The 24,822-nt window shown below is 61.4% G+C and overlaps 1 protein-coding gene and 1 long non-coding RNA gene across 3 annotated transcripts; one reads left to right on the forward strand and one right to left on the reverse strand.

The window, feature by feature from the left end:
• Window positions 1–759: 759 nt before the first annotated feature.
• On the reverse strand, window positions 760–24,105 carry MMS19 (MMS19 cytosolic iron-sulfur assembly component). Of its 2 annotated transcripts, XM_048857250.2 has the most exons (31): window positions 23,922–24,105; window positions 18,401–18,449; window positions 17,471–17,571; window positions 15,635–15,720; window positions 14,996–15,070; window positions 14,347–14,416; window positions 14,062–14,190; window positions 13,790–13,851; window positions 12,561–12,647; window positions 11,674–11,748; window positions 11,416–11,493; window positions 11,021–11,159; window positions 10,575–10,729; window positions 10,388–10,466; window positions 9,911–10,036; window positions 9,560–9,641; window positions 8,461–8,558; window positions 5,954–6,094; window positions 5,130–5,285; window positions 4,598–4,697; window positions 3,463–3,565; window positions 3,302–3,376; window positions 3,020–3,146; window positions 2,808–2,908; window positions 2,662–2,718; window positions 2,336–2,522; window positions 2,020–2,102; window positions 1,782–1,946; window positions 1,648–1,707; window positions 1,140–1,240; window positions 760–1,057 (listed from the first exon to the last, which is right to left on the reverse strand). In XM_048857250.2, the coding sequence occupies exons 1-31, from the start codon at window positions 24,022–24,024 to the stop codon at window positions 1,030–1,032; spliced, it is 3,078 nt and encodes a 1,025-aa protein (XP_048713207.2). In that variant the 5' UTR covers window positions 24,025–24,105; the 3' UTR covers window positions 760–1,029. The 2 variants fall into 2 exon arrangements, with proteins under 2 accessions (XP_048713207.2, XP_048713208.2); XM_048857251.2 differs by lacking the exons at window positions 17,471–17,571; window positions 18,401–18,449; window positions 23,922–24,105 and adding an exon at window positions 16,700–16,767.
• Window positions 18,066–22,365, forward strand: LOC142072845 (uncharacterized). The gene is made up of 3 exons (XR_012669450.1): window positions 18,066–18,137; window positions 21,349–21,417; window positions 22,281–22,365. It is a non-coding gene; the product is annotated as an uncharacterized LOC142072845 (long non-coding RNA).
• Window positions 24,106–24,822: the final 717 nt, after the last annotated feature.

Here is a 24,822-nt window from a genome sequence, read left to right on the forward strand (position 1 = left end):
TTACCTGCTGCTGTCCTGCCGGTTCCAGCCCTGGGGCAGCCTGCCGGGGGCTGAGTGGCAGGGGGAAGCTTTGCCCACTGAGGCAGAATGCACATAGGGGGCACCAGCTCGGGGGTTCCTGCAGCTGGAGAGCTGTGACCCTGCCCCGGAGGCAGGGAACAGCCAGCTCCTGGGGCAGCAGGGTTGGTCGGGCTGCTCTACTAGAGGACACAGGGTACGGACTGAACCCACCCTGAGGGCCCGAAGCAGCACGGGCCAGCAGTTAGGGCACAGGGCTGAAAGCCCAGGGACCTGAGTCCTGGGCTGACCTTGGGCAAAGCAGGGGCGGTGTGGCACCCAGCCTGAGGGGCGCTGCCCCCGCCAGCCAGCAGGGGATGAGCGGGTGCTGCTGCTGGACAGAGCCGGCATAGACATGAGTGGGGAAGGCCAGCTTTGGGAACAGGAGGGCCCTTCTAGAGTGGGGCCCCTGCCTGCAGGACACTGCAAAGCCCTGAAAGGGGCAGGGAGTGGGGCAATTAACAGGACCCCAGGGAGCAAACCCCTCCAGCTGGCGGAGTGCAGGAGGGACATGCAGGCTCAGGTGGTCCCTGGGACCTTCAGACCCAGACTTGACTAAGCCCTGGAGAAACCCCGGGCCAGGCCAAACCCTCGCCTGTAGGGGCCGCCTGCAGGGGCCAGCTCCAGGGCCCCTGGTGGGCTCACACCTCCTCAGCAGCAGCCTCTGGCCCCTCACCCCAGCCATCTTCCCCACTCAGGCCATTAGCAAAACGTGTGTTTATTCGGCTGGCCCATGGATTCCATGCGCTGCCTGTAAGTGTGCACGGCCAGGCGCCTGCCTTCCCTCCAGCACTGCAGCCAGCAGGAGCAGGGCCGCCCCGCACCTCCGCCGTTGTGCTTGGAGCAGGCTGGCCTCCGGCCGCCCTTCCCTCCCCGCTCTGGGAGGCTTGGGCCAGGGCAGCGGCTGAAGGGCTTGGCTGGTGAGTGGGTCCTGGTTCGATTGTCAGTCAGTGCAGGAGCTCGTGCAGGGCCTCACCTGCCTGGGCTCCCCAGCAGGAACCTGCAGACACAGAACAGGCAGCATGGTCGGGGTGGGCTCCAGGCTGTCCCGGGAGCCCCCTGCCGCACCCCCCAGCACTCACCATTCCCCACGGGCCACCACCGCCTCCTTCCGCACCAGCCGCTTCAGGTCGTCCAAGGGTCTGGCCAGGGCCCGGATCACACGCGGCTTGTACGGGAGCAGCTGGAGGGGAGAGTGCTGCCTGTCAGCGGGGGCATGGGGCCGGTGTGCAGGGGGACGGCCAGCCTGTGCTTGGCTGGTAGCCCCAGGTCCCCGACAGGGGACGTCTGAACTGCCCTAGTGAGCCTCTACTCCCTCCACGCCCCCGGGGGCAGTACAGAGCAGTGCTCAGCCCGCTCCAGACCCCACAGCCCCTCCTTCCCGCTGGGGTTCACCCCTTCCGCTGCGGGGGACCCCATCCTGGGCACCAGGCTCTATCTTACCCATGGTCCGCCTGGCCCTTAGCCGTGGTCCCTGGCACTCGCCTTACCCCAGCGAGCCCAGACCATGTCCGGCCTGCTGAGCCGCACCTGTCTCCCAAGGAAGGTGGCCAGGCCTGCGTGGGCAGGCTGCTGGGAGCGGGCACTTACCACGGGGATGGGCAGGCTGGTGAGCGCATGGACACACTGCAGCGCAGCAATGCGGATGGCCTGGAAGAGAGAGCGAGCCGGGGTGAGCGTGGGCAGCAGCGGGGCGGGGAAGGGAGAGGGGCAGGGGCACGCACCATGGCGGGGCTAGAGGTCAGGCCCAGGAACTTGGTGACCAAGGTGTCGACGTGCAGGCTCATGACATGCGGCGCCTCCAGCAGCAGGGGCTGCAGGCAGCTGAGGGTGGAGAGCTGCACCACGCGGTCTGGGCAGGATAAGGCCTCGAGCAGCAGAGACAGCAGCTGGGGGGACACAGGCTGTGAGCGATCTGTCAGCTCAGCACCCCCGGCCCTGCCCTGCCAGCCCAGCACTCACCGTGGGCAGCTCCGTCACCAGCACCGGCCTGGGCAGGTGGTTCAGCACATGAGACAGGCCCTTCAGGTAATTTGCCTTCACGCCTGGGGAGAGCAGAGGGAAGCAGATCACAGCCCCGTTCCTGGGAGGGACCAGGGGGTGGGAGCGACCCAGGGGCGGGAGGGGCAGGTGGCAGGGGGCAGCCCAGGGGGTGGGAGCGACCCAGGGGCGGGAGGGGCCCAGGGGGCAGCCCAGGGGGTGGGAACGACCCAGGGGGCAGCAGGGGGCAGCCCGGGGGGTGGGAACGACCCAGGGGCGGGGGGACCGGTGGGCTCACCGGGGCCGGCGGCATGGAAGCCCTGGACCAGCTTGGGCACGTTGTCGGTGAAGAAGCGCTGGCGGAACATGATGCGCACGTCGGCGTGACACCCCTTGTGCAGCACGTCGGGGGAGTCGGCCATGAGCAGGGAGAAGCCGTCGGCCACCGCGGGGCCCAGCTCAGCGTCGCCCAGGAGGCCCAGCAACTGCAGGGGGAGAGAGGAACCATGAGGCTGAGCGAGGGCAGGCGCCCCGGGCTGACAGGGCCTCTCCCAGGCCTACGGAGAGGGGCAGGGTCCCCAGGGCCTCCCCGCGCATCGTCTCACGGGGGGGTTGGCCGCTCACCTTGTCTGTCAGGCGGGAGCTCAGCGGATGGTAGCGCAGCACCAGGGCTTTGGTCACCTGCAGGGGCAGAGAGAACAGTCAGCTGGCCCCGGAGAGCCAGGCGGGCACAGCCAGCTGGCCCCTCCAGCCCAGGCTGCTGTCCTTACCCAGAGGAGCAGGGTGAGGGCCTGGGTTCTGAGCGGGCCCTCGGCAAGGCCGGCCTCCATCCTGTTCACTGCTGTCTCCAAGAGCTGGTCCAGCTGCTGCCCTGGGGGGACAGAGGGGACAGAGGGATGGAGTCCTGCAGCGCCCAGGCCGAGTGCCCCTGAGGCTGGCCCAGCGGAGTGGAGACTGGTCAGCGCCTGCCCCACCCTCTTACCTGCCGGGGACTTGTTCACCAGCCCCGCGAAGCACTTAGCAGCCGCGGTGGCTGTGAAGGGGCAGTGGCAGGAGCAGCTCAGAGCCAGCAGCTCCTGCAGCAGCCTGTCCTGCTGGGGAATCGGCACCTGGAAGAGATCAGAACCCAGTATGGACGCTGGGCACTCAAACCCCAGAGCTGCCAATCCCAGGGACGCTGCCCATGCCGCATCCACACTGCCCCCGGTTCACCCCGGCCCCTCCAGCCCCGTGAATCCAGGTGAGGTCCCATCCCCCAACTTACGTTCCTGGGCAAGGAGCAGACGAAGGCCATGAGCAGGGCGACGAGGCGTCTCTGTGCTGCCATGTGCTGCCCGCCCTGCAAGGGAAGAGCAACGCCAGTGTCACCAACTGCCCGCGCCCCAGCCCCCCGCAGCCCCAGCCCTTCCCTGCACCCCCACTCACCTGGAAGGGCTGGAAGGGGCAGGGAAAGCTGTCCTGAGGCAGGAAGGAGACCTCCCCATCCAGGAAGAGGGGCACCACCTGCGAGACGCTCTGGGCAGCCAGCCTGCGGGGAGAGGGGGAGACAAGCAGGAGCCTCAGAGATGCTGGGATGTGCTGCTCTGGAGAGAGCCCGGAGCAGCTGTGGCCAGGCAGGTCAGGAGAACAACACTTCCACCCAGAGTCACAGCGCCCCCCACGGCAAGGGAACAGCCCCTCTTCACTCAGCCCTGCCTCCCCAAGGGACAGAGCCGGGGGCTGAGCAGCAGGACGGGCATGTGATGGGACAAAGTGGAAAATTTTTGTAATATTTTATGAGTCTGACATGCCTCAGTTTCCCCTGCACTGTTCCCCCGTGGGTGGGATAGGACTCTTTCCTCTCAGGACAGGCTGAGACAAGGGTGGGGCGTCGCCTGGCTGTCTGGGCCTGGCCCCAGATCAGTGGAGATTTGAGATGCCGATGGCAAATCCAGTCCCCAGGACACTTACACCCAGTACCCCAGGGGACAGAGATCTCCCCACCTCTGCGCAAGGAGGCTGAGACATGCCCCCCAGCTGGAGATCAAAAGGGCTGGGAAGGGGGTGGGGGGCTCAGAGGGGGCTGCTTGAAGAAGTCGGGGCTCTCACTGAGAGTCGGACCAAGGGGGTCAGAGCCTGACACAGCTGGAACCCAGGGCCTCCCTACAGCCTGGCCGGGCTCTGGGCTCCCCAGAATGGGCCGTGCTGTAACCTTCAGTTCTCTGGGCGACTTGACCGCTGGCCTGGGTCGTGGCCAGTTACCGAACAAACCCGACTGTCTGACAGCGCTGGGGAAGTCGCTGTAAATGCTGGCCGAGGGGCAAACTTCAGGGGCTAATGCACAAGCCTCCCTCGGGGGCTCTCCCAGCTGGACCTGCTGCCCGGAGCTCAGGGGGGCTGCAGGGCTGGGGTCCAGGCTAAGGAGGTGGGGAAGCCGGGAGGTTTATCCAGGGGGTCTAGCACACTGAAGGGCTCCGCCCAAGCTGGGGCCATAGCACCGCCCCTGTGGCTCCGTGACGTGGCCCCAGGGCGACCCATTCAGAGCCCCAGTGGCCTGCCCTGGGGTGCTGGTGTTACTCACTCAGGGCACAGGTGGGCGCTGGCCGCGCTGATGACGGGCACCATGGCAGTCAAGACATCCTCCTCCAGCAGCAGCTTCCCCAGTGGCGAATGGGCATTCTCTGCAGCCAGCAGCGAGGAAAGGGCCAAGTCAGAGCCTGCCTGCAGCCCACCCGTGGGGGGACCTGCCACTGCTCCTGCAGCGTGGGCTCAGGCACCCGCAGAGTGCTCCCGGGCACTAGCAGAGTCAGGAGAAGGGCTACAAGGCCGGCGTGGCCATTGCAGGTCCTCTCACCAGCAGGGGCCGGGCCCTGCCACCGAGGGGACCAGCAGGGATGGGGGACCCTCCCTTTGGCGCTCCAGGCTGTGACAGCCCCTCCCCTGGGCGCCACGCCTGGCAGGGCAGCCGGGCCGGCCTATTGGCTGCCCAGCCACAGGGACAGCGTCCCTCCTGGGCGCCCTGTGGCTGCTCTCCAGCCAGAAGCCCCTGGTCTGACCCCAAGGAGGCAGCGAGACCCAGACGGCCCCCTTCCATGCCCGAGCCTGGGCCTCACCTTGCATAGCGGCCTGCACCGCCTCCGCAAGCAGGCGGGGCACCACAGTCCGGTGGCAGTACCAGCAGCTCTCGGCATCCCGCTGGCACTGCAGGGCCACCCGCTGCAGGCTCTGGCACACGGCCACCAGGTCGCAGGCCCCCACCGGCACGTTCCCTGCAGGGCAGAGAGTCCCATGAACCCCCCCGCTGGCACCCTCCCGCAGGGGCTCAGGAGCTGGCAGATGCCAAGCAGCACACGGACAATTTATGAAGTGCCCCCGGGCCAGCTCGAAGCTCCAGCCCATGAGGCGCTGGCAAGGTACCAGCTCTGCTAATGCCCCTCAACCCCGGCCCGCAGCCCCCTGGTAGCCCAGCCCTGGGCGCCTCCCCTCCCCCGAGGCTTTGCTGACACCCCTCAACCCCGGCCCGCAGCCCCCTGGTAGCCCAGCCCTGGGCGCCTCCCCTCCCCCGAGGCTTTGCTGACACCCCTCAACCCCGGCCCGCAGCCCCCTGGTAGCCCAGCCCTGGGCGCCTCCCCTCCCCCGAGGCTTTGCTGACACCCCTCAACCCCGGCCCGCAGCCCCCTGGTAGCCCAGCCCTGGGCGCCTCCCCTCCCCCGAGGCTTTGCTGACACCCCTCAACCCCGGCCTGCAGCCCCCTGGTAGCCCAGCCCTGGGCGCCTCCCCTCCCCCAAGGCTTTGCTGACACCCCTCAACCCTGACCCGCAGCCCCCTGGTAGCCCAGCCCTGGACTCCAGCCCACGCACACAGATCTCTGTGGATGCCCCTGCCAGCCCCCTCAGGAACCCACGAAGGCTCCGGCAGGATTCCCAGGTGGCTTTACCTTTCGGCATCTGCTGCAGACACTGCAGCAGGACAGGAACCGTCTCTCGCACTATCCTGGGGTGTGTGGACACCGCTGCCAGCGCCTGCAGGCAGCGGGCCCGCAGGGAGTGCGGGGATTGCCTGCCCTCCTCCTCCCGCTCTGAAAGAAGCGGCACATGGATGAGATCCAGGGCACAGGCAGGTGGCTCCGGATGACGGCGGTGGTGGGGGAGCAGAGAGAATGGAGACCGGGCACAGCCTCACCTCCCCAGCTGGGATCCACCCTTAGCCCAGCCCCTTTGAGCACCTCCAGAGCCGGGCCCAGCCCGGACCTAGGAGCTGGGATGCCCTCCCCAAACTGGGCGATGCTGCCATGGCATGGCCATCAGGGAGCCAGTTCTGCACTGAACACCAGGGCCAGGCCGCAGCAGAAGGGCCCCTGTGAACACGGCAGTGACAGGAGGGAGGGGAGTCCCAGCAAGAGGGGGGCACAGCTCTGTATAGCTTAGAATCAGAGAATCGAAGAACTGGAAGGGACCTCGAGAGGTCATCTAGTCCAGTCCCTGCACTCATGGCAGGACTAAGTATTATCTAGACCATCCCTGACAGGTGTTTCCTAACCTGCTCTTCAAAATCTCCAGTGATGGAGATTCCACAACCCCCTGGGCAATTTGTCCCAGGGCTTCACCACCCTGACAGGAAGTTTTTCCTAAGGTCCAACCTAAACCTCCCTGGCTGCAATTTAAGCCTGTTGCGTCTTGTCCTGTTCTCAGAGGTCAAGAACAACAGTTCTTCTCCCTCCTCCTTGTAACAACCTTTTATGTACTTGACACTGTTCTCATGTCCCCTCTCATTCTTCTCTTCTCCAGACTAAACAAACCCAGTTTTTTCAATCTTCCCTCATAGGTCATGTTTTCTAGACCTTCCATCATTTGTGTTGTTCTCCTCTGGACTCTCTCCGATTTGTTTGCATCTTTCCTGAAATGTGGTGCCCAGAACTGGACACAAGACTCCAGTTGGGGCCTAATCAACACAGAGTAGAGCAGAAAAATTAATTTTTGTGTCTTGCTTACAACACTCCCACTAAGACAGCCCAGAGTGATGTTCGCTTTTTTTTGGAACAGCGTTACACTGTTGACTCATATTTAGCTTGTGATCCACTATGACCCCAGATCTCTTTCCACAGTACTCCTTCCTAGGCAGTCATTTCCTATTTTGTATGTGTGCAACTGATTGTTCCTTCCTACGTGGAGTACTTTCCATTTGTCCTTATTGAATTTCATCCTGTTTACTTCAGACCATTCCTCCAGTTTATCCAGATCATTTTGAATTTTAATCCTGTCCTCCGAAGCACTTGCAGCCCCTCCCAGCTTGGTATCATCCTCAATACTCTCTATGCCATTATCTAAATCGTTGATGAAGATATTGAACAGAACCAGACCCAGAACCGATCCCTGCGGGACCCCACTCGTGATGCCCTTCCAGCTTGACTGTGTACCACTGATACCTCCTCGCTGGGAACGGTTTTTCAGCCAATTATGCACCCACTTTATAGCACCTCCATCTAGGAGCTGGGCATAGCACGGGCACGGCAATAACAGGGGAGTGAGGGGGGGTCCCAGTGAGGGGGGCATGGCTCCGTACAGCATGGCATGAGCACTGCAGTGACGGGGGGGGGGGGGGGGAGAAGAGGAAGAGAACAGGGGTCCCAGCCTGTGACGAAGTGGGACTGTTCTTGATGTTTCCTCCGAGTGGTGTGGGGGTGCCTCAGTTTCCCCTAGGCAGTTCTTAAGTATCTAGGGTGTGGGTTAAGGGTGTATGATCATTGCAGAGCCCTAGAGGGCAGGTGTGTGCAGGAGTCTGGACACAGAGAATGGCCGACACCCTGTTTCCTGGCAACTGATGGCCTGGGCCCTTCCCCCCTGCAAGGTGAGAGCTAAAGGGTTGGAGAACAAAGGAATCCGGTGACCTCCTGGCCTGGGAAAGGGACAAAGCCCAGAGGAGGAGGGGCTGGAGGGGGTTTCAGTTTGGGGCTGGCTGGGACATGGAGTGAAGGGCAGACGTGGTTGTCTGGCTCACTGCCCCCCCAAAATGGACCCAGCTGAGGGGTCCTGTTCTCTGCACCTGCAAGCTCTGTTTTAGACCATGTTCCTGTCATCTAATAAACCTCTGTTTTACTGGCTGGCTGAGAGTCCCGTCTGACTGCGGAGTTTGGGGGCAGGACCCTCTGGCTTCCCCAGGAGCCCTGCCTGAGCGGACTCGCTGGGGGGAAGCGCACGGAGGGGCAGAGGATGCTGAATTCTCCAAGGTCAGACCCAGGAAGGTGGAAGCTGTGTGAGCTGTGTGTCCTGCAGACAGGCTGCTCACAGAAAGGCGACTGCCCCAGAGTCCTGACTGGCTTCATGGGGAGCAGTTCCAGAGCATCGCCCAGGGACTCCGTGACACAGCCTCTCCCAGGGTGGAGGTGATGGGACCTTCCCCCAAGTGGAGAATTGCCTCCCTCCCACACCAGCCAGGCCCCAGTACCTGACTGCAACTCCTCTGCGAGCCTCTGCGCCATGCGCCCCGTGAAGGCCCCTGGGTAGATGGGGGCCAGAGATCCTGCGGCCTCCATTGCGGCCATGCTGCGGGGGAGGAAAAGAAGAGGTGAGAGCTGCCGGGTAGGGCCAGCAGGGTCCCAACATGGCCACCCAAGCCACAGGCAGCAGGCAAAGGGCTCAGAGCACAGGGGAGACAGGCTGGGTTCGCAGCCCCTCAATAGGGGAGCTGGTGGCTTCGCCCCAACCCCTGGTCACTCCTCCATTCCCGCGGCAGGCCCCAGTATGGTTCTTGGGGTGCAGGGCACCCAGGACCCCAAGAGCCCAGTGGGGCCCCAGCCCACCACAGGCGACCTGGGTTTGTTCTAGCCAGGTGTGACAAAGTGGGACTGTTCTTAATGTTTTCTCTGAAAACTGTAGGAGTGCCTCAGTTTCCCCATGGCATTTCTTAAGTCTCCACGTGGTGGGATAAGGGGCTGTAATTGTTGCAGAGCAAAGGACCAGGGTATATAAATGGCCGACACTCTGTCTCCTGGCCACTGATGGCCTGGCCCTTCCCCCAAGGGTTGGAGAACAAAGGAATCCGGGGAAACGGACAAAGCCCATAGGGTGAGGGGCTGGAGGGGGAGTCAGTTTGGGGCTGGCTGGGGACAAGGAGTGAAGTGCAGATGGGGTTGTCTGGCTCACTGCCCCCCAAAATGGACCCGGCTGAGGGGTCCTGTTCTCTGCACCTACAAGCTCTGTGTTAGACCATGTTCCTGTCGTCTAAAGCCTCTGTTTTACTGGCTGGCTGAGAGTCACGTCTGACTGCGAAGTTGAGGGGCAGGACTCTCTGGCTCCCCCAGGCCCCCGCCTGGGCGGACTCACTGGTGGAAGTGCACGGAGGGACAGAGGATGCTGAATGCTCCGAGGTCAGACCCAGGAAGGTGGAAGCTGTGTGAGCTTCTTGCCCTCCAGACAGGCAGCTCCCAGAGAGGAGACCTCACCGGAGTCCTGCCTGGCTTCGTAGGGAGCAGTTCCAGAGCATCGTCTGGGGACTCCGTGACAACAGGCCTGCCCACAGGCCGGGGACCCGCACAGCCACTCACCAGCTCTGGGAATCGTCCGCATGCAAGATGAGCCGGGTCAGGTGATCCACGACCAGCTGCACATCGGGGGGAGCCAGGAGGCCTGAACCGAGAGACATGGCTGAGCTCCCACAGCTCGACGTCAGGCCCAGGGCACTGCCCAGCGGGCACCAGGCTACGACCCGCCCCCACGGCCTGCAGCACCATCTAGTGCCCCCAGGTGGTGCCCCAGCACAGCACTGGCAGGGCCATGGGACAGCCCAGCAGGAGGGGAACAGGGCCCCAGAGCACCCGCTATGGTCAGCGCCCTGCAAGGGACTGACACCAGCCCATAACCAGACAGCCCCCCCACCCCTCCGGGGAGACACCAACCTGGCAGCGTGCCCAGGACGGTCAGGGCTTGGATCCCCACCAACTGCAGCTGCACGCTGGGGTCCGTCAGCGCCGAGAACAGCACGGAGCAGAGCGGGGCTCGGGAACACAGCAGGGCGCTCTCCTCTAGGGGACGGACAGACAGCGTCAGGGCCCTGTGGGCACAAATCCCAGCACGGCCACCCCGCAGGAACCAGGGGAGTGGTGGGGACATAGCCTCCGGCCCAGGCACCGTCCGGCCTGAGGGCTGCGCAGATTTCACACCAGCACACCTCACCCACCACAGGAGTGCAGCGACCTCTGCGGTGGAACGCAGCAGCTGGTTCATCTGCAGGTCAGTTTAAAACACGAACAGCCCATCCCTGCCGAGCTCAGGGCAACGGGCAGCACCTAGGACCAGTCCGGACCGTCGGGGGCACCTCGGAAGCAGGTAATGGCCCCCCCATGCTCGGTGGGTGGGGGAGTTAACAGCCTCACCTTCATCCTCATGCCCCCACTTCTGCTGCAGCTCCAAGAAGCCCAGAAGCATCTCCAGGATTGTCCTCCGCTGGCTGTTCTACAAGGGAGCAAAGGCACAGCCGGTCAGAGGCCGCTGCTCAGAGCTGCGTCCCGTGCAGCGTCCCGGCGCCAGGCCCCCCGGTGCAGACTGGCGGGCGCCCCTCACCTGCGGGTGTTGGTGGTACTGCTCCAGCAGCAGGGGCACGACGCTGCTGGTGATCCGGTGGCCGGCTCGGAAGGAGGCGCCCGCCGCTGCCTGCAGGAGCTTGGCGCTCGGCCACACCAGCTTCATATCAGGCTCGCACAGATGGCGTCTGCAGTCTGAGAGAGCAGGCGTCAGCTACGCCCCCAGGAGCCCCAGGCCACGCTGCTGCTCTCCGCTCACCCAGCTGCAGGACTCTCCTCCACCCGGAGCCCACGGGCGCCCCTGCCATGCCAACCCTCTGCAGGGAAGGGTGCGACCCTGGCAGTTCCCCAGGCCTGTCCCGCTCGGGGCCCGCAGAGGGGGAACAGGATTCAGAGTGGCAGTGGGGAGAGCCGGGAGGGGACACTCAGTGCATGTGGGCCCCAGAGCCAGGCGTGGGCGCCGTGCAGGGCCCCTCCAGGAGGTACCTTGCAGGATGCCGCTCAGGAAGGAGTCTAGCAGGTCCTCAGCGTCTGAGCTGAGCACGCAGCGGGACAGGCAGGCAGCCAGGCTGTGCAGCGCAGCCAGAGCCTCCGCCTCGACCTTCTCGCTGGCCGTCTGGAACACCTGCGGGAGGAAGTCAGACGTGCTCAGATGCCAGCCAGAGGGAGACGGACCCCACTCCCACTAGCTCTGGAAACGGAGCACAGGGCCCCGCCCCAAATGCACTCCCCAAAAGCCCCGATGGGGTCTGGGGTTTGCCCTGGTTCCTCCCAACCCTCGTGTTCTGGGCAGGGCTGCCAGGGCTCAGCCAGGGCCGACCGCAGTGCTCTGGGGCTCTCCTGCGGGGATGCGGAAGACTCCTGCCCCCAGCTGCACTCACCTCCCTGCGCAGGGATGACCAGAGGCTGGGGAGAAATTCCTGCAGCTCCTTCTGCCCGTAGATGGTACAACAGGCGCCCTGCAGGAGGGAGCCAGGACAGACGTTAGGAAGAGCCAGCAAGGGAGGAGGCCAGAGAGCAGGGACATCCCCCGCCTGCCAGAGGGCTCAGCCTGCCAGGCTGGCTGTGGGCAGGGCTGCAGGGACAACCACATTAGGGCCAAAGAGAAGAGACCCGGTGCTCCAGCCCGTTCCCCGTACCAGGGTCTGCAGGGAGTCCAGCTTGGCGCTCTGCATCTCCGAGTCCATCTTCTCGATTAGCAGCGGCAGCAGGAACTGCGGCGAGAGAGAGGTGGTTAGGCTCCCTGGACCCAGCCCAGCAGCTGCGCCCACGCCGCCAGCTCCCCGCCTAGGACCTGGAACTTCCCCGTCCCCAGACGGAGGCAGGGCTGCGAGTGCAGAGCCTTCCCCAATGCACGGCTGCCAGCAGCCATCCTGAGCTCGCAGGGCAGGGCACACAGGGGCACCTGCCAGGGCTTGCAGCCCTTTCCAGGGGAGGCCCAACCCATCAGCTGCCATCCTCCACCAGAACACAGACCTAGCACTGTTTCCCCAGAGCAGGTCTTCGCCCACCGCGCTTGGCGTCAGTGCCCAGCAGCCCAGAGCCAGCCTGGCCGGTCCTCGCTCTGGGGCCCAGCCACCCACACGCAAATGGTGGCATACATTTGTGACAAGGAGGGTCACCAACCAAGGGGACCATGCCCTCAGGGGCAGATGGATTCTCTGGCACGTGCCAACTTTAAATCAAGCTGGGATGTTTGTTTAAGGAACCAGCCCTAGGGATTATTTCAGGGCAGATCTCCAGCCTGGCAGACAGGGGGTCAGACCAGACTATCACAATGGCCCTGGGATCTGGGAATTCCCTCCTCCCACCACAGTGCACCATGGAGGGAGCCGGCTCTCCTCAGAGGTGCTGCCCGCTGCTCTGGAGAGGGGCCAGTGTCCAGAGCCCAGACCAGCACATCTGGTCCTCTCCCGCACTACAACCCAGAGCCCAGGGCACAGAAACACCAGCCCACCCTCCCTCCACCTCAGAAGGGTGATGCTCCTTTGTGTAGCTGCTGCTCCCCACCCCAGGGGCATCGTACCTCGGCAAACTGGGGTGTGGAGGCCAGCACAGCCCGGAGGCTCACAATCAGGTCCTCTCTCTGAATGCAATGAGGGTCATTGGGGGGCTGGAACAGAAGCACAAAGAGCAGGAAGCCCGTCAGACAAATTCCCCAAAGAACAGAACAGAACGAGCAGCAAAACATGCCACCAGGGCTGAACCACAGAGTAAGAGAGGCCATTAGAGAAAAAAAGGCATCTTTTAAACCCTGCAAATCAAACCCTACTGAGGAAAACAGAAAGGAGCATGGACTCTGACGAGTTTCTTTGCTTTGGTCTTCACGGCTGAGGGTGCGAGGGAGATTCCCACGCCTGAGCCATTCTTTTTAGGTGACAATCTGAGGAACTGTCCCAGGCTGAGGGGTCACTAGAGGAGGGTTTGGAACAAATTGATAAACAGCAATACGTCCCCAGGACCAGATGGGATTCACCCAAGGGTTCTGAAGGAACTCAGATGTGAAATTGCATAATTATTAATTGTGTGTAACCAAAGCGATTGCTTCAATCAGCCTCTGGACCAGGTGACTGGCGGAGAGTTAATGGGACACTCATTTTTTTAAAAAGGCTCCAGAGCCGATCCTGGCAATGACAGGCCAGTGAGGCTGACTTCAGTACCAGGGAAACTGGCTGAAAGTAGAGTCAAGAACAGAGTTACCAGACAGAGATGAACATGATTTGTTGGGGGAAGCGTCAACATGGTTTTTGCAAAGGGAAAATGCCTCACCAATCTACCAGAATTTTCTGAGAATGTCAACAAGCATGTGGACAAGGGGGATCCAGTGGATATAGTGTATCTGGACTTTCAGAAAGTCTTTGACAAGGACCCTCACCAAAGGCTCTTAAGTAAAGTAAACTGTCATGGGATAAAAAGAAACGGAGGACTTGTGGCAGACTAAGGTGCCACAAGTCCTCCTTTTCTTTTTACGGATACAGACTAACACGGCTGCTACTCTGAAACCTGTCATGGGATAAAATCCATGATCCTCTCATGGGTTGGTAACTGTTTAAAAGATAGGAAACAAAGGGACCAGAGACCAGCAATACCAGTCAAACGAACCTGGCCTCACGCACACTGCCTAGGACACCGAGACCCACAATGGGACACTCACGAGCCTCGGTTCTCACCTTGCCCCGCTTACCCCCAGCCCTGGCCCCATGGGAGCGCGCTGACAGGCAATGCAGAAGGTATGGGGAGGAGAGACTCACTCACAGGAGTAAAATCAATGGGGAAGTAGCAGGACGTCACTTCAAAGAGTTCCTCCACGAAGGGACCTGCGGGGAGAGAGCAGAGATGGCTCAGCCCCAGGGCCAGCCCCACAGGAGACCAGGCCAGGATCCAGTAGCTCTGGAGCCAGCCCAAGGCAGCTCAGGATCACAGGGGCTTCCGAGGGTGGTGGCTGCCCAGGAGGCAGGCCCCTCCAACAGCAGGTGCCCCCCAAGCTGCCTGCAGAGCAGAGGGCGGCAGGGCTGCCAGGCGCTTACCCAGCACATAGTCCTTGAGGATGAGGTCGCGGACGATCTGGAAGGCAACCAGCAGATTGCGAGGGTCCTTCTCCCCGTCCATCACCTGGATGAAGCCGAAAGTGAAGTCGGCGCCCAGGCCCTTCAGCTCTGCAGAGGGAAGGAGAATGCACAACAATGGCCCAGGGTCCCCACAGCCCAGCCGCTGGGCCAAGCCACAGGGCACTGCCACCGAGTCCCCCACGCCCTCAGCCAGGCCACAGCGCCCATCCTCCCCACTTCCAGTGGGTTGTTTCCCTGCCTTACCTTCCTCTCTGGTGCGCATGAAGTTGGTGATGATGCTGTAGACCGTGTGGCGATCCAGCTGTGGCAGGGACTGAAGGGAAAGAGTGGAGGAGTTAGGAGAACACACGTGTGATCCAGAGCTGACTTGGGGCTGGAGGGACTATGACACACGGTGCTGCTGGGTGAAGGGACGTGCACCCCCGGGGGAGGGAAGTTAGTGTGGCACACAGGGATGCGAGCAGGAGTGCGAGGGCATTAAACAAGGAGGTTAGGCTGGTCGATCTCCTCCAAGAACAGGTGGAATACCCGTTGCTTGGAGGTCTAACCCTGGCCTGCAGAACAGCCTGAAGGGCCCAGTCCCGCCCTGGACAGATGGGACCCAAGGCTCTGCTCGTTGAGACTTTTCCAATTACTCCCCAGGAGGCAGCTGGCTCCAGAGCAGCCAGCCAGCAGGGAGTCCCCAGGGACCAGCGCTGCCCTCCTCCGGGCATGGCTCGATCCACACTGCCATGCAGGAGGGACGCAGGAGCAGGAGATGTAGCCGAGAGGCACTTGCGCAGCCTGACTCACCAGACCATGCACGCGACACATTACCCTGGCCCATGGGGGCGCGGACAGCAGCTGGGAAGGGCCCGCGAAGGGGTGTGACAGACGGGCTCTGGCCGCTCACCTGAACATGCACCTCCTGGAAGATGGCTTTGAGCACGGACACAGCCAGGCCTGGGGCCAGCACCTCGCACATGCTCTGGGGACACAGGAAGAGAAAAGTAAGGTACAGCGCAGAGCTGCCAACCACCACCGGAAGGTGATCTGCAGCAGAGTGGGATGGCCCCATGCTATCCCCCCCCAACACACAGGACAGGATTTACCAGCTGTACCCTCACACTCTGCACAGCCTAATGTCAGGCAGCCCATAGGCTAATCACACTAACGATTCAATCACCTCTGCCCAGCCAAATCCTGCGCCAGAGGGACCCACCCGCTCCTGGGGAGGAGCTAGTCCATGGCCATTAACACATAATAAGGGTGATCCAACCTCATGCTTCAGGGTCTAAGTTGTCCCTGCCCCCCCACAGGGTCAGGAGGGCATCTGTGTCGTCCCCCGTCCCCCTCCCGAGCATCGTTCACATGCATTAGAGGTGGCTTCAGCTTCTTCGGAAGTATCCGACAGGCCACAGCAGGTGCCAACAGACTAGCAGACTCCCGTGTCCCCCCAGACAGACAGATGTTGCTGGTTCCCAGCTCTGCCCTGGAATCCTTCTCCCGGCCGGGCGGAGAGGGGGTGCAGCAGCAGGAGAAGCGAGCTCACCAGCGCGTGGAGTCCCTGCAGCACAGCAGGGATCACAAGGTGATGATCCTTCAGCCGGTTCTCACAGAACAGGACCAGGTGCGTCACTGCACGGAAACAAACGCCCGACATATTAGACCCCCAACCCCAGCTCTGCGGGCTGAGCCCACACCTCCCGGAGAGCCATGGCACCTGGGACTGGGCAGCAGAGCCAGCTGCCAGGCCACTTAGAATCATAGAATATCAGGGTTGGAAGGGACCTCTGGAGGTCATCTAGTCCAACCCCCTGCTCAAAGCAGGACCAATCCCCGACTAAATCATCCCAGCCAGGGCTTTGTCAAGCCGGGCCTTAAAAACCTCTAAGGAAGGAGATTCCACCACCTCCCTAGATAACGCATTCCAGTGTTTCACCACCCTCCTAGTCAAAAAGTTTTTCCTGATATCCAATCTAAACCTCCCCCACTACAACTTGAGACCATTACTCCTCGTTCTGTCATCTGCTGCCACTGAGAACAGTCTAGAGCCATCCTCTTTGGAGCCCCCTTTCAGGTAGTTGAAGGCAGCTATCAAATCCCCCCTCATTCTTCTCTTCCACAGACTAAACAATCCCAGTTCTCTCAGCCTCTCTTCATAAGTCATGTGCTCCAGACCCCTAATAATTTTTGTTGCCCTCCACTCGACTCCCTCCAATTTCTCCACATCCTTCCTGTAGTGTGGGGCCCAAAACTGGACACAGTACTCCAGATGAGGCCTCACCAATGTCGAATAGAGGGGAACGATCACGTCCCTCGATCTGCTCGCTATGCCCCTACTTATACATCCCAAAATGCCATTGGCCTTCTTGGCAACAAGGGCACACTGCTGACTCATATCCAGCTTCTTGTCCACTGTCACCCCTAGGTCCTTTTCTGCAGAACTGCTGCCGAGCCATTCGGTCCCTAGTCTGTAGCGGTGCATGGGATTCTTCCGTCCTAAGTGCAGGACTCTGCACTTGTCCTTGTTGAACCTCATCAGATTTCTTTTGGCCCAATCCTCCAATTTGTCTAGGTCCCTCTGTATCCTATCCCTCCCCTCCAGCGTATCTACCTCTCCTCCCAGTTCACTTCCTGGTGAACGCCTGGCTCTGGAGCAGCTGCAGACTTTCTGCCATCAGCAGCACCATCCACTCCCCCGGATCGACCCCCCCACCTCTCTACCCCAAGAACAGCCCCTTCTGCACCCCATGTCTGAGCACTAACGAGGTGGGGTCTGCACCAGCAGCTCTGCCCACATCTGGGCGAAAGCAGATAAGGGCCTGGGCGTAAGTGCGTGTGCAAACACCGGGCCAGGAGCCGACAAGTCAGCTCAGCCAAGCAGTGAGACATCACAGGGCAGGAGCAGGGCCACAGCAGCAGCCTGGGATTCCCCACCCCGTTCCAGATCATGTTCCTTTGCCCTGAATCACAGCCCAGAGCACCCTGGGGCCACTGCGGCAGGAAGCAGACCCAAAGTGCCAGCTCACAGGACCCCTGTGCCCTCTGCTGCTGCAGGGGAACACTCCAAGCCCTGGCACAAACAGGGACCCCTTTCACACAGCACGGCTCGGAGTGCGACCCCCCCTTTCAATTAAAAACACGTTTTTATATTTAACGCTATTATAAATGCTGGAGACCAGCGGGGTTTGGGGTGGAAGCTGACAGCTCGCGACGCCCACGAAATAACCTTGCGACCCCCTGAGGCGTCATGACCCCCAGTTTGAGCACCCCTGCGCTCCGGCACATCATGTGCATAGTAAGTCACCCAGCTACTAGACCAATGCCCATGCCGGTGTCCAGGGCTGAAGTTACACAGGGAGAAGGGGGCTGGCACATCCCCTACCTTCTTCCTCTTGGAGCAAGGAGTGACAGTGGAGCAGCACCTGGGAGAGCAGCTGGAGGCCTCGCCCACGCATGCGAGGTTCTGTGTTCTCAAGGCAGGACCTAAAGGTGGGGTGGAGAAAGACGAGAGGGCTGCGGTGAGCAGAGCCCCATTCAGTGCGCACAAGCGAGGGGGAGAGCAGCAGTCAGAGCAGGAGCCGGCTGCAAAGACTACTTTGCTCTGTGCCCAGTTCTGACACTGGCTGCGTGGCCTTGGCAAAGTCACTTCCCCTCTCAGCAATACAGCCCCCCACCAGCTCTCGAGGGAGGAGGACTGGGGGGACTTCGCTCAGTCATCTGTCCGGGGCTACGGAGTTGACACCAGAGGCCCCTCCCCCACCCCCAATACATCCACAACAGAGAAACCCCAGTTCTCCGTTATCAAACGCAGCCAGGAGCCAGGCAAAGAAATGGCTCTTGGTTCCGACTGGCCGCAGGGACTGAGGGGGAGGAGCAGCACTGGGACAAGGACCCTTCCTTGAGAACACCCACCCAGCAGCCCACGCCAGCAGTGAACTCCCGTGGGAGATGGGGGCATGGGGCAGTTACTCTGGATCCTGGCAGGCAAAGACTTGGTGGCGACTCCTGCTTGGTTTGGGTCCCAGAATTCATTCTCCTGAAGCAATCCGGTACGCATGGGCTGGGCAAGGGAGGCGGCACTCAGCCCAAACTCCATGAATGCTCATCCCCAGAAGGGGCGCTGCATGGTACCGATACGGCCAGAGTGCACCGGGGGGGGGGGGGGGGGTGTGTCTCAGCTCCAGGCCAGGGGAGCGACACAAAGCCCCCTCTGCCTCTAACACTCTCGCTCCTGAGGGGAGCTCCACTCTGAGCCCCTGACTTTCCTGAGCCGGAGGAGGAAGAGGGAGAAGGTATATGGGGTTCCTCTCACCCCAGGGCTTCCACGATCTCCAAGATGGTCCAGCTTCCCGCTTTCACCCCTAGAAAATGAGACAAATGATGAGCCAGGGAGGGCCCAATGCGTCCCTCAGACAGACAGGGCCAGGCTGCTCTTCCCTTCTGTGGAAGGAGAGGCAGGCCTAGCTGATAGCACAGGTGCCGTGTGTTTCCCTAGCACCCCATTAAGTACTGGGGGAATTACGGGGAATTGTGGTGCTTGGCAGGGGCTGGTGTACACATGCCAGCTCCCGAGGAGACAATGGGCTGGGGCCCAAGTCTCTGCATCGCCTGCTGCAGCATAACTCGATGCCACACGAGGGTCTGAGTTCCAGTCCCATGCGAGAAGCCCCCCCCGGCTCCCTCTGCAGCCTCACTGGGCAAGGGGGTGGAATACCTTTCAGTCCCTGTCCCCAGCCATGGGAGCCAAGGGCTGGCTGCCACCAGCAGAAAAGTCCCACCGTGGGATCCAGAGTGTTTTGGTGCCATCTTTGCTTAGAGGATGGCCCGAGTGAGACAGCATCAGGACTCCCAGGTTCTATTCCTAGTTTTGGCTAGGTCACGTCACCTATCTGTGCCTCAGTTTCCCTACCAGTAAAGCAGGGGTAACAGTCACCAGCAGGGGACTCCTGAGGCCTCTTTAAATGTCCGTAACACACTCCGAGAACGTTGGAGCGACAGCACCAGAGAAGAGCTAATATTGCACTACTGTCGTCATCCGCTGATGTGATTTGCTGTCCTGGACAGCGTTCGGCATGTGCTGTCAATTACTGGTGCACGAGGGGGTTACCTGACACACACTCATCTGGTGTTCCTAGCTGGCCACAGCCCTTCCCCCCCCCCCCACTCCAGGGCCACATTCTCCCCACAAAGCAGGGCAGGGGGAAAGCAGAATCCCTGTCAGCACAGCGGAGGGGCATAACAATCAACACTCTGTCCCCACGTGATTGGCAGGGCAGCCGCCCACTGATCATGCTCTGGGTTGCAATTCTGTCCCTCTCCCAGGCTTTCAGTCCTCAGCTCATGTGTCTCTCACCCTCCTGCAAATACTCCTTAGGCTCCTGCTAGCCCATTTAACATCACTGTTAAGTGGCTCAGTCTGTCTCCCCGGTACTGGGGGCCCATTGAGGAGGAAGGAACCTGTAAGGTTCACACACCAGGCAGCTTGTTAACGCTGAGACATGGCTTCAAATGCTGGTCAGCACAACAACAGTGAAAGGGAGAGGCCAGAACGGAGGCCAGAATCCCCTTGGCGCAATGCCCCTTTACGAGGGAGGGGGCCACCTGTGCCTGGTCAACTGAACACTGGGGGCACCTGGGCCCAAAAGAGAAGGAGCCTGCCTGAGTCAGGAGGGGCAGGTGAGAGCTGCCCCAGGGAAAGAGCTGAAGGAGAGCAACTACCTGGGGGCTGCCAGTGAGGAACTGACCAAAGCTGGGAACCTCTGATGGTGGGAGCCTGGGGCTTGGCCCCTAGGAAACGGGGAACAACCAGCTTGGTCAAGAGAAGCCGAGCCCAGAAGCAAGAGGGTCAAGAGGTTTGTCGTGGGGAGGTGGAGCTACCTGAGCAGGCATAGGAGGAGGGGGACACTACAGGACGAAGGGCCTTCAGCATGAAGACCAAGGGAGGGCTGCAGAAAGACTGGTTCCTCTCAGGCAGGGAGACCCGGAGAGTGGGGCCCTGGATCAGCAGCACAAGGACCTGGGAACAAAAGGCTGCTACTGACTGTCGAGTTCATGACCTGATGGTGAGGCCTGAAGAGGGGAATGGAAAATCTGCTGAACCTTTCTATGGTTATTGTGGGAACTGGAGACTGGTTTTCACTACCAGGCTTCTGGGGATTACTACACTGATGTACGTGAACAAATTATGCCCAGAAGCACGTTTTGTATCAGACAGTGCGAAACTATGTTCCCTTCATGGGTGGAAAAAAGGGGAAACTGAGGTAGGCACCCCTGTTGTGCTGCAGCCTGCTGCTGGAGAGCACCCATCCCTTAACCGGCACAAGACAGTCTGTAATTGAGGAGCATCAGCAGAGCTATGCGGGGAGGACTGGCATAGTAGGGGGGTGCAGGCCAGAACTGACTGGCACTGGAAGAGCCCAGAACTAGAATAGCAGGGGGTGCCACAGGTCATCAATCACTGAAGGGCACTGCCAGACCTGCATGTGGGCAAGCGGAAATGGAATAGCACAGGGGTGGGTTAGGATGCAGTGAAGCTGCATCGGAAGCTCCAAGGAGGAAACATGTAGGGGCTCAACTGTCAATTCTCCTTCCTTAAACTGTCTCCTAAAAGGCCAGGAACCTCTAAGGACTCTAACCCTGAGCAATGAATTTCTGCACTTGAAAAGGCAAGATTTAAAATAATACCTACAGAGAGGAGTGTTTCCTCATAAACAGGAAAAGGCTCAGGTAGTGTGACTTAAATGACAAGTTACTAACGCTTCGTGAGGTTAAGCTACCCGCTCATCCTGCTATGTTCTGAGGCTTGAGATTTGCTCAATTCTCGGGTGACCGGAGGCTTGAGTATTTTCACCTAGTGACCGCATTAGCCTATGAAAGACACCTTTTGTTGACTGTGCCAACAGTGGATTCTGCTATAGGGTTGAACGGGGTACAGCCATAAACACAGGCAAGGTCCAGTTGTGCTCAGCACAGTTTCAGAAACTATGGTAAACTTGTGAAACTTTCAGCATCACCAACGTATGGGGGTACGGCAGTGAGAGCCAAAGGTTAATTATCCATTGTGTAAAACAATATTTCCATGTATCAGTTTGTGCTGCCTTTCCACGTTGTTGTTCTCGCGAGGTCTGTGGGGAACAGAAGTATGTGATTTACCTTCTCTGTACCATTCATTAGTTTGTGTACATCACGTTCCGCTGATTTGTCTCCACTCTAGACTAAACAGTTCCAACCTTTTATTCTCTCTTTCCATACTTCTAATAGTTGCTGCATCCTTTCATTTCTTCTATCCCCTTTCAAACATGGTGGCCAGGAACGAGCACAGTACACAAGGTGAGCACGTGATGGATTTCATAGCGCGGGGGTAGTTCAAATTGATCCTTCCAACAAACATCACGGTGAATTTCACTTGCCATCATGTTAGCCAATGACATTCTGCATTATCTGCTAGTTTCGCCAGCTCACCCCTTTCCTCAACTCACTGGTAAACATGTTACAAACCAATAGTCCCTGTACAGACCCCCAACCACCCACTAAGCTTCCATGAGATCAAACAGACCATGTATGCCTACGGCTCTCTTAGCTCCTTTCCAAACCATTGCCAAGACGCAGCCACACACCCTTGTAGCCTTAAAAGCGAAATTCCAGATGCGGCAGAATCCCTTAATGTAACAGTCACCGAATTACTGGTACAAACAGAACGGCAAGTTCTCTGAGAAACCAAACAGCACAAACCTTGTCAAAAGAATCTTAGAAATGTGGGACTGGAAGGGACCTCAAGAAGTCCTTTAGTCCAGCTCCCTGCGCTGAGGCAGGACTGAGTAAACCTAGACCACCCCTGACAGGTGTTTGTCCAACTTGTTGTTAGAAACCTCCAGTGATGGGGATTCCACAGCCGGCCTTGGACGCCTAGTCCAGAGCGTAATGATCCTTATAGATGAAGCCCAGTACTTCTTGTCCTATCCTTGATGCACATGGAGTACTCCTTTTCTTTTTGCGAATACAGACTAACACGGAAGTTACTCTGAAACATGGAGAACAACTGATCGCCGTCCTCTAAAACAGCCCTCAACACACTTACAAACTATTATCAGATTTTCCCCTCAGTCTTTTCTCAAGTAAACATGCCTTTTATTAACCAGCCTTCACAGGTCAGGTTTTCTAAACCTTTTATCATTGCTGCTGGTGTCCTCTAGGCTCTCTGGCTCATCCCCATCTTTCCTAAACCGCGGTGCCCGCGCTTCGACCCAGCAGTGCAGGGGAGGCCTCGCCAGTGCACGGTACAGTGGGGACAGTTACCTCCCACCCCGACAGACCGCACAGGAGAGAGGTATCCCGCCACGAGAGGTGCCAGGGAAGGCTGGGAACCTACACACAGGGAAGGCAGCCAGTGACTGGGCCCCATCAAACCCCAGAAGGTGCGGAGATCACCCAAGCCTCCTGGAGCACTGTTCTCCTGTATCCAACCTTGCCCACCCTCCCCCAGGCAAGTGCCCATGACCATCCTAACCCAGAGTCCCAGCATACCCACTATCCCATCTGCCCCACATCCCCCCTGCCCCCAGCCCCACCCCCTACATCCCACCCAGCCCAGCCCCACCCCCTACATCCCACCCGACCCCCTACATCCCCCCAGCCCCGCCCCACCCCCTACATCCCCCCAGCCCCAGCCCACATCCCACCCCACCCCCTACATCCCCCCAGCCCCTACATCCCCCCAATCCCCCCAGCCCAGCCCCACCCCCAATCCACCCAGCCCAGCCCCACCCCACATCCCCCCCAACCCCCAATCCACCCAGCCCAGCCCCACCCCCTACATCCACCCAGCCCCCAGCCCACATCCCCCCCAACCCCCAATCCACCCAGCCCAGCCCACCCCCTACAGCCACCCAGCCCCACCCCACATCCCCCCCAACCCCCAATCCACCCAGCCCCACCCCAGCCCACATCCCACCCGACCCCCTACATCCCCCCAGCCCCTACATCCACCCAATCCCCCCAGCCCCGCCCCACCCCCTACATCCCCCCAGCCCCCAGCCCAGCCCCAGCCCACATCCCACCCGACCCCCTACATCCCCCCAGCCCCGCCCCGCCCCAGCCCACATCCCACCCGACCCCCTACATCCCCCCAGCCCCGCCCCACCCCCTACATCCCCCCAGCCCCAGCCCACATCCCACCCGACCCCCTACATCCCCCCAGCCCCGCCCCACCCCCTACATCCCCCCAGCCCCAGCCCACATCCCACCCCACCCCCTACATCCCCCCAGCCCCTACATCCCCCCAATCCACCCAGCCCAGCCCCACCCCCAATCCACCCAGCCCAGCCCCACCCCACATCCCCCCCAACCCCCAATCCACCCAGCCCAGCCCCACCCCCTACATCCACCCAGCCCCCAGCCCACATCCCCCCCAACCCCCAATCCACCCAGCCCAGCCCACCCCCTACAGCCACCCAGCCCCACCCCACATCCCCCCCAACCCCCAATCCACCCAGCCCCACCCCAGCCCACATCCCCCCAGCCCCTACATCCACCCAATCCCCCCAGCCCCGCCCCACCCCCTACATCCCCCCAGCCCCCAGCCCAGCCCCAGCCCACATCCCACCCGACCCCCTACATCCCCCCAGCCCCCAGCCCAGCCCCAGCCCACATCCCACCCGACCCCCTACATCCCCCCAGCCCCGCCCCGCCCCACCCCCTACATCCCCCCAGCCCACATCCCACCCGACCCCCTACATCCCCCCAGCCCCGCCCCGCCCCACCCCCTACATCCCCCCAGCCCCAGCCCACATCCCACCCCACCCCCTACATCCCCCCAGCCCCGGCCCGGCCGGTACCTGCCGCCACCTCGGCCGCCCGCCCGTCCTGCTGCCCGGCCACGAAGTCCCGCACCCAGCCCCGCAGGGCGCCGCCCGTCCCCCCAGCACCGGCCGCCGCCATGATGCGCAGTGGATTGGGCGGGGGGGGGGGGCACACACCGGCGCATGCGCGCCAGGGAGCGACCCCCCCTCCCGTCACGGTGGACAGGCGGGACAAAATCTGTCACGTGACAAACGGGGGCGGGCGGGCCCAGGGAAATGCCAGTGCGCGTGCGCGAAGGGGCGGGCTCAGTGCCGGGGGGGCGGATGAAGGGCGGGGCCTGTGACTCCCACAGGGTGGGGCCCGGGTAAAGGAGGTCAGCCCCCGCCGCCGAGGCTGTGCCCGTGCCCGAGCCCAGCCCGCAGCAGCTCCCTGGTGGGCGGGGTCACACTCTGCCCCTCCCCCCACACTCCCATTGGCCCGGCGGCTCGGGGGCGGGGTCACACTCTGCCCCTCCCCCACACACACTCCCATTGGCCCGGCGGGGCCTGGGGGCGAGGTTACACTCTGCCCCTCCCCCACACACACTCCCATTGGCCCGGCGGGGCCTGGGGGCGGGGTTACACTCTGCCCTTCCCCCACACACACTCCCATTGGCCCGGCCGGGCCTGGGGGCGGGGTTACACTCTGCCCCTCCCAGACACACACTCCCATTGGCCCGGCCGGGCCCGGGGGCGGGGTTACACTCTGCCCCTCCCAGACACACACTCCCATTGGCCCGGCCCGGTCTGGGGGCGGGGTTACACTCTGCCCCTCCCCCACACACACTCCCATTGGCCCGGCCCGGTCTGGGGGCGGGGTCACACTCTGCCCCTCCCCCACACACACTCCCATTGGCCCGGCCCGGTCTGGGGGCGGGGTCACACTCTGCCCCTCCCA

The sequence above is a fragment of the Caretta caretta genome, chromosome 7 (genome assembly GCF_965140235.1).
Source record: "Caretta caretta isolate rCarCar2 chromosome 7, rCarCar1.hap1, whole genome shotgun sequence".
NCBI classification, from domain to species: domain Eukaryota; kingdom Metazoa; phylum Chordata; order Testudines; family Cheloniidae; genus Caretta; species Caretta caretta.

What these genes read in the sequence shown, in the direction of transcription:
- MMS19 (XM_048857250.2), bottom strand. Translation starts at nt 24,024, where the DNA reads ATGGCGGCGGCCGGTGCTGGGGGGACGGGCGGCGCCCTGCGGGGCTGG. An exon ending in CCAGCCTGCCCATCCCCGTG is followed by an intron (nt 1,241 to 1,647) that starts GTAAGTGCCCGC and finishes TCTCCCCTCCAG; the next exon opens with CTGCTCCCGTACAAGCCGCG. An exon ending in GTGGTGGCCCGTGGGGAATG is followed by an intron (nt 1,058 to 1,139) that starts GTGAGTGCTGGG and finishes CTGTGTCTGCAG; the next exon opens with GTTCCTGCTGGGGAGCCCAG.